The sequence below is a fragment of the Monopterus albus genome, unplaced genomic scaffold, assembly GCF_001952655.1.
Source record: "Monopterus albus unplaced genomic scaffold, M_albus_1.0 scaffold121.1, whole genome shotgun sequence".
NCBI classification, from domain to species: domain Eukaryota; kingdom Metazoa; phylum Chordata; class Actinopteri; order Synbranchiformes; family Synbranchidae; genus Monopterus; species Monopterus albus.
The window spans coordinates 442,276-450,935 of NW_018128001.1; the positions used below are offsets into that span (position 1 = coordinate 442,276).

The window sequence follows — 8,660 nt, forward strand, 5'->3', positions numbered from 1 at the left end:
TTCTTGTTTGTTCCAGCCAATGTTAATCACTTCACCGAGTCTGCTCCATCTCTTAGAAGGTTCTGGGGCATCTGCCAGTGCCCGAGAGCAGTGCGGACCTCCTTAGCCTTCCCCAAAACCGTCAAGTTTACAAGCATTTTCTGTCATTATTCATCCATTCATACTTAGTGAGGGTAAGTCCATGCTATGAACACACAGTCGCAAGTGACATAAATCACTGCCTTTGGACAAACATGTTTAATCTAATTCAAAGCCACAACAAAAACAGAATATGAATCTGAAGTTTAAATCTCATGAAGAGCAGCATCAGTGTGACTCAAAACTTGTCCATTTTTATTAAGTGTTACTGAGAAAAAAGGTGGCTCTGCGGCTGCTGCCTGACGCAATACCTCCTGGACAGTGGCAACGATACTGTTCCAAAGTCAACTTGTGCCCTGTGCACAAATGAGCTTCTCTGGGATTAAAACACAAACTGAACAGTGTTGATATTAACAAGATCCGATCATCAGAGTCAGTCTTACTACATCTACCCACCCTAACTGTAACATTTCTTACATGGTCTGTAGCTAAAATCTTTGATGTTTTGTTTTTTTTTAAACTCCAGTCCTGCTCAGCTTCTCACCGCCTTCACCTGTCAGTCCAGGTTTTGTGGAGAGGAGCTACACCACTAGCATGCCTCAGGCCTGATTAAAGGAAATGTTTCCATCACTCGTTCTCCAACAGAAACAATCCCTTCACTTGGTGCAGATGGCTTCTCCAATGGTTGAGGAGCCTTACCAGGGGCAGGCAGACAGGTGTGTTCACCGCCGTCTGTACAAAGCAGACAGAAGCGTGTTGCTGCTCATGTGAGTTACAGAGCAGCAATGAAGGTGCGGTCGGCTGTAAGGCTTTACAGATCAAATCCTGTGCTCCTTCTATGTACCAGACTGTAATATGTTCTGGCAGCGAATCAGGCGGTGGCTCTGTGTCTGGTCATGACTTCAGGCCTGTGATGGTTTATTGTTGGTGTCTGAGCCTTAACAGCTTTTTAAAACTCTGTGACCAGTGACCAGACACTAGTGAAAGCATTTCTGTTTGCACTTTGGACTGACACTTAAAGCTACAAATAAAATTTTTAATGATGCTTAGCTCTTATCTGTTTTTTACTCTTGAATCACAAACTAACAAAAGGCTGTTAACACAGTCTTCCCCGAACCCAGGTTTTGACCCCTGCAGTTTTCACGGATGTTTAATTTATTTCTTTTCCTCTAAAATGGCTGCCCGCTTCCAGTGCGATCACCCCATTAAATGACCATCATATGTTGCCATTGGGACCATAAATGTAGGTTAGTTGGGTCCTACTCCATTTCACTAGTTGGCTCAGTAGGCCATTATCACCTTCATCCTCATGGTAACAATAACTAATGTGATAGTTGTCCTGTCATAATTATTACAGCTGCTAGAGGTCATGTAATTATAACACATCAATGATATGCACCCTTTGGCCTACCGGTAGGTACGGTTTGCTCATATAGAAGCATAATTATGGCATGATACCAACTGATAACTGCCATTTAATGAGGTGATATTTGAAACAACTGAAACGTGAAGTTGTTACTACCTTGTTCCTCACAGTCTTACATTAAAATACCTGGTAACACTTAGTCGTACCTTTTCCATACAGTGAAAATACCCAGTACATCCCAGGTGTTACCTGATACACAACCAGTACTGAATCTGAATAGTTCTAGAGTAGGTCTGTGTGTAATACATGAAGTGGTATCAGTGCTAATCCTGTTAACCCTGATGCTAACGTTTCCTGCTGCTTCACAGTAAAAGCATTCACCTGGTGAAACACAGGATGGTTTTTACTGTGGAGTATGTATTTGTCACTGAGGTTAATGTGTCCTTGTCTGGCTGCACAGAAAACAGACAGCAGATGCTCTTCTGTTGTAATTCTGCTCAGTACCTGTGAACTCATTTTCATCACTGAACTTGCAGCAGTTTGTTAAACCAACCCCAAATCTCTGATGTTCCAAATGAAACACAGTCCTTTTTGGGTTAAACTATGATTTAGCATCTGAAACTCTTACAAATTCCTGTGATAGTTTAGTCTATTGAGCCTGGGGTAGAGGTTCAGACTGATAGGAGTCTGGAGCTCAGTCAATTAGACATTTTTTATTGAAGAGTAGTTTATGCAACTTTCCCACATTTGGAGCAGGTCAGATCTCCACTTCATCAGTGGTCGGTATTTATACACCAGAAATTCTTCACGTGCTTGATAAAAAAACGTCTCTGATAAGGCATACAAATGGCTGTACGTGTGCAGGGGCACAAGGCACAATGGCAGAGAAGTGCTTGAAAAGGGCATTTTTGAGTATAAGTCACTAATGTTTCAATAGCATTTCTGTTACACAAAACTTTTTACACCAGTCGACACATAGCTACAAATCTGAAGAGAAACAAAAAATAGAACAGGCAGTAAAATCTGTTTGAGTGTAATGTGAGCAGAGCGTTTCACCGTGTCTCTGCCCTCTAGTTGTTTTTGGCTTCTCTCAGATGCATCTTGTTCATCACCACTAACATCAACAAGTTTTAGTGAGTGGGTGTTAAAGAGCATCACCTCCATGAGTTTATCTTCCTCTGTTTAGTCTTTACCAGTGTCGAACAGTCTCTGGTATGCAGTCTGATAGTCCACTTGAGCGTGAAGAGTAATGTCTGCTGCATAGCAGTGAGTTTGGTCACACTCAGCCGAAAAAACTCACTGCTCATCTCACAGTTTTAGGTTTGATCCCAATATTGTCCTTAAAGTAAGGAGCAGGAACTGGCTGTCTTCTCCTTTTCTCTCACTGTTCTTTGTTACCTGCAGCCACACGCCTCCACCACCATGTCCTCGTATTGCTTGTAGACCACGTTATTGGACGAGTCAATGTAGAGTATGCTTATTGGGGTGAGTCTTGTGGGGACGCAGCAGGTGGGTGGCGTTGACCCTGGATCCATGGAGTTGATCAGGGTCTGTATGATGGCATGGTTGGTCGGTTCGAGGTGCGAGCGGATGGGGAAGTCACAGGCGCCATCACAGTGATACGCATCGTACTCCAGCGGTGCGATGATCCAGTCGTCCCAGCCCATCTCCTTGAAGTTCACATGGAGGTGTTTCCGGTTGCAGCGCGCCTTCATCTTCACTGCCTGGTGCTGGGGGAGGGACTGTGACTGCGGCAGAGGTTTTTTAGGCCCCCTTGTAGCAGGAGCTCGGCGCATTCGTCTCTGGGTGAACAGATATTCGTAGACAGTTTTGTTGTCATGGCCTGACCGTGCTTTGATCTCGTTGTAGAAAAGGTCACGCTTCTTGCTTTTGCCAAACACCAAGAAGAAGGCCTTTTCCTTGTTGGTCCTGCCAGCTCGGGCAAACCCCAGAGTGCGCAGGTCCATGGGCTGACCACTTCTGTGCTCCAGGGCCTCCAGTTCAAAGCACAGCTGCTGGGAGTGCTGGTGCTGCTGGTTTTTAAAACCCTTAAAAACTTTCCATATGTCGAAAACTTCCCACTTGCTGCCAAATCCTCTGGCCAGATCCTCCAAGATCTTCATCTGGAGCAGGGCGGCCTTTTGTTTGCCTGAACCACAGGTGTACAGCTTCAGGCACGGGGATGAGGCTCCTCCCCCCTCTCCTCCTCCATCAGCTCCTGTGGATCCCATCGAGACTTTGTGGGGGTCAGGCAGGCGCTTCCTCAGGATGCGTAACTCGGCCCCCAGGAGCCCGTCTCGTTCCAGAGAGCTGATGTTGAAGTGATACCTCTGCCGTCGCAGCTGGTGTCCACGCTCATCTGCAGCAGACACACAGAGTATCAGTAAACACTGACGAAAGGCAAATCCACAAACAGAAAAGTCCATTTGTAGACACACATGCATCACATAAGAAGTGCAGCTGCAAACATGACAGAGGTGATAGAAAGGAAAGCAGGTTTGTACATGCACAGGTGCACAGACACACACAGACACAAACATACATGTACACCAGTGCTGCAACAATCACATTTAAGGCTGCAACCACTAATTGACAAAATCAATTAAAATCGCTAATAAAAATAGTTTAATTATCGATTAGTTGGGTCTAGTCACAGAGCTGTGTGAGATGGCTGGGCCAGTGAAGAGGTAGATAACAGCGTGCATGGTTACAGCAGAGAAAAGGGAACAAGTTGTCTAGAGTTTGGGAGCAAACGAGTTTACAGTCAGAAAGAAGACTGGTGCCAAATGTGCAAAACGTATCTGTCGTGGCAGGGGAGCATGATGCTACTGCATTAGCAGCTAGCACCTGAAGAAAAGACACTGAGTTACAGAAGAAAAGGAGCCTGGAGCCAAATAAGTCATTAATTTTAATTAATAATGTAAGAAATTATCAAACTAAAATGATCGGGCACCTGATTTGTTACATACATTATGATGCTTAGGAACATAACGGTATAGGCTGATAATAACGAGTGCTAAATGCATTTGAGTTTGTGTTGCAGTCATATCAAAATAAAATGTAAACAGCCAAGCATTATATTAAAGGTAATAAGCAAAACTTAGTTACTATATATAATGTGTGTGTGTGGGAACATTGATGGCACATGCAGGTCAATGAGGATGGTGCACAGTTCATAAGCTAAGAGTAAATGTGCATATTTTTAACCATCAGCAGTAGTAGTCGTGTACCATTAGCATGGTATGTTTTATTAACATATAAATTCTTTTAAATCCTAAACATTTTACCATTTTGTTAACACTGGACCTATTGTGCACTTTAGAAAGGCTCTCTTCTTGAACAAATACATTTTTGTTTCCTAATGCACCACATAGAAACATTGCAAAAGCATCGTTTAAGTGAATGTTTTCGTTTTGATAATGTAGAAAATAAATGTTTGCTTGTTTTTATACATCCAATTAGTCAATTAATTGTAGAAATCATTGACTGATTAACTGATTATTAAAATAGTCTTTAGTTGCAGCCCTAAACACAGCATTACTGAAAACTATTTTGATGATGAGTGGATCATTTTAGCTATCCATCCACCCATCCATCCATTTTCCTCCGCTTATCCGGGACCGGGTCGCGGGGGCAGCAGTCTAAGCAAAGATGCCCAGACTTCCCTCTCTCCAGACACTTCCTCCAGCTCCTCCGGGGGAATGCCAAGGCGTTCCCAGGCCAGCCAAGAGACATAGTCCCTCCAGCGTGTCCTGGGTCTTCCCCGGGGCCTCCTCCCGGTGGGACATGCCCGGAACACCTCCCTAGGAAGGCGCCCAGGAGGCATCTGAAACAGATGCCCGAGCCACCTCAGCTGGCTCCTCTCGATGTGGAGGAGCAGCGGTTCTACTCTGAGCTCCTCCCGGGTGACCGAGCTCCTCACCCTATCTCTACAGAGGAAGCTCGTTTCGGCCGCCTGTATCCGGGATCTTGCCCTTTCAGTCATGACCCAAAGTTCATGACTATAGGTGAGAGTCGGAACGTAGATTGACCAGTAAATCGAGAGCTTCGCCTTACAGCTCAGCTCCTTTTAGCCAGTTCCTTAAAATGCTTTTCTGGTTCCAGCATGGATAATTATAATGAGCATTCTTTGCTGTTTTCTGACATTTCATAGATAAAATAATTAACTGAATACTGTGCACTAATGCAAGCAGCCCTGATCTGCACAAACTGAGACAGAGAAAACAGATAAACAGTCTGCAGAATGAATAAAAACATTTACACATGTGTTAATGAAATGCTTTACGCATGCTAATATCGCTTCTACAGGTAGACGCTAAAACACAGACACACTGGTACTTCTATCTTTGTGAGGACACTCGTGAGCATAATGCCTAACCCTAGCCCTTTACCCTAAACCTAGTTCTAACCTGAACCCTAAAACCGAGTCTTAGCCCTCAAAAAGGTGTTCCACTAAGTGAGGACAACCAGAATGTCCTCACTATCCAAAAATGTCCTCACTCTATAGCAAAAATACTTTTTGGTCCTCATTATGTAGCAAGTACAAGAACACACAGAGGGAGCCCCCCCCATCCAGGACTTTAGCAGGAATTGAAAAGTACATTAGAACCAGACAGGGCGAGCACATCAGACTGTAAACAGGCCTGTTGTTATGGACCTGCAGCTATTCACTGCTGATAAACTTTGTTAACCAGCATCTGCTGCAGAAGAAACATGCACAATGCGCACATGCTTCTCTTTGGAGGAGCTGGACAAAGCTCAGCCTGAGAGGAAGTTAACACTGTACTGAGGTTAACTGACATGGTCTTTGTTATCACCTGGGTCTAGTGCAGCGCATGGAGCTGCTAACTCACCTTATAGTAGCATAGTAATTTGTCTTATGCCAAATGTTTAAATCATGCTGTATAATATTGTAAACTCTCACAACTTCACTCAGTGATTACAATATGTTAAGAAAAGAGTCTAATCGAGACTAAAATATCTTTAGTTTTAGTGGCTAAATGACTAATTTGACTAAATGAAAATCTAAATCATGTGCCAAAATTAACAGAAGAAAGAAAGAGAGGGCGACAGAAAGAGAAGGAGAAGTGAGCTAATGTGAACAAGCGAGGGGCGCGAGCTGTGCCAGGCCATCAGTTCCAGCCCGTCAACATGCGGGGGTCACCGGCGATTTGCTGAGGGCTCACTAAACAAATAAAGGCCAAATTAAAAGTACATTAAGTGCCTGAAATGTAAACCTTTAGCAGACCCAGAAATATTAAACTCTGGCCATTTAAACATTGTTTTAAACAGTTTTACAGTCTAAAGATAACAGTGCACAGGGGGGCCACCCTACTTGTGTTTATTTACCCTCCTGAGGCCGTATATCACTGAGAGCAGCAGCACTGCGATGACTGACCAGATGGCTCGAAACACACACAGTCACACATATTGTACACTATGTTTATATATGTATATAAATATAACACTGTCAGCAAATAAGTGGTGAACTGCTCCTTTAACACATGCTCCAGTTACAGTACATTTGGATGTGACTGCTCACTCATCAGCGTCAGCTCGCAGCAGCTTCCTGTGGCTTTGAACTCAGTTCCAGCACAGCTATGAGGTACAGAGCCATTTCTTTTCCCATCATTCCCTCTGTGTACCAGCAGCTGACCTTCCTGACTTCACTCCAGATGCTGTCTCTTCTTCTACCCCAGTTACCTCATGGACCCTGAACACAGACTTGTCTGCATGTAGACAATTTACAGCCCTGCTCCCAGCACCACCCTCCTCAGTAACCCCCAGACTGACCTCCTGTTCCCTCTCTCAGATCTCCCATCCTCTCCACACCAACAGTGAGCTGCCCCAGCCCCCGTCCTCCTGCTCAGGTCTCAGCAGTCTCCACAGACATCTCCCTGGACCCTGCAGCAGCCCTCCTCTCTGCCCTGGCTCCTGCTGTGGCCCCTCTTTCTTCAGTTATCTGACTAATAACTCAGTTAAAGCACCACTGCTTCTCTGCAGTGAATGATACTCCAAATAATATCAAAGGTCAAAATTGATGTCACACCCAAGAAAAAGCAGAGACCCTACGGTTATTAGGTGATAAACCTGTTCACGGTTGCACTGTAAGTTTGTAATGCTGCCACATGTCAGGGGAGAAAATTGGCCCTTAGACATGGACTTCCTCTAATACTGAGGCAGGAGATGACTGACTGCAGCTCCACTAAAGGAGCTGAAAGCACGCACGAACGAGGGAAAACGGCGTGTTGTTTACCTTGTCCTTTATCCACGAAGCTGGTGATGGTGTTGGCCAGACCCGCTTCGTGCAGAGCGCTGGTGTTTAGGTCCCCGGTGGAGAGAGACCAGTACAGCGACAGCATGTAGTCGTGAGGAATCACCAGTGGCTGCTTGTGATGCGCCTCCCGGTCGCTCAGTTTCGGGGTCTTGTAGCTGGCTCCCCCCTGCGCCACCGGAGCCGCTCTCTGCTGCTGTTTTTGCACACCGGTGGCTTTTGGGAGAGTTCCGGTGCGCACAGGAGCAGCTGCACCAGCTGCACTGGAGTCAACTTTCTCTAGATTTCTTCCAGGTGAGCCACCGCGTCTGCCTCCGTCGTCCGCAGGCATGACTCCTTTGCCAGCTGCATGTGCGCTAAAAGCCACGGGAGCGTGCGCTTTGACGGGAGCATCCCCGGCGGGCAGCCAGGATCGCACAGCCTCTTTGCGCCCCAAGCCAAATGTTCTGTCCAGCTGTGCCCGGTTCACCAGCGCGGCCCTGCCGGGTAGTCGCTGGGATGGTGGCGCAGATGTCACCGCACTAACTTTGCTTTTCGTGCTTTTAACAACAGTCGTGTCGCCCTTGATTAACGGCGGACCTGCGCGGATCCTCGACGGACTCGCCGGTGAGGGGTTCCACTTCCCGGTACGGGTCACCGGTTGTCTGCCTGCTGCTAGTGTGAACCCACCGATTCCTCCGTGGGCTTGCTCCCCTGCTGCGCGCTGTGCTGCCTGTCCGAGCCGGTGGTGGTGGTGCTCGGTCGCTCTGGTCCGGCTCAATGAACCGAGGACGGGATGTAGGTAAATGAGAGTCCAGCAGCTCAACAGAAGACAAAGGCGCGTGACAACTGTCATCCTAAAGTCCTTTTGCTTTTTGCCAGGCCGTCATTGTAATAAAGTGCAGTCTATGGAGAATCAGTGAGGCCGTGTGGTTAAAACAAGAAGCGGTCCTGTCTGGTCCG

General features: G+C 46.2%; 1 protein-coding gene across 1 annotated transcript; it reads right to left on the reverse strand.

Annotated features, from left to right (window-relative positions):
* Positions 1-2,199: 2,199 nt before the first annotated feature.
* gdf5 (growth differentiation factor 5) lies at positions 2,200-8,616 on the reverse strand. The gene is made up of 2 exons (XM_020612181.1): positions 7,701-8,616; positions 2,200-3,803 (listed from the first exon to the last, which is right to left on the reverse strand). The coding sequence occupies exons 1-2, from the start codon at positions 8,551-8,553 to the stop codon at positions 2,839-2,841; spliced, it is 1,818 nt and encodes a 605-aa protein (XP_020467837.1). The 5' UTR covers positions 8,554-8,616; the 3' UTR covers positions 2,200-2,838.
* Between the last annotated feature and the right edge of the window lie 44 nt (positions 8,617-8,660).

Bases quoted from the DNA above. Each gene is read 5' to 3' on its own strand.
- gdf5 (XM_020612181.1), bottom strand. From the start codon at position 8,553: ATGACAGTTGTCACGCGCCTTTGTCTTCTGTTGAGCTGCTGGACTCTC. The intron at 3,804-7,700 runs GTAAACAACACG...TGTCTGCTGCAG, and splicing joins CTTCGTGGATAAAGGACAAG to ATGAGCGTGGACACCAGCTG.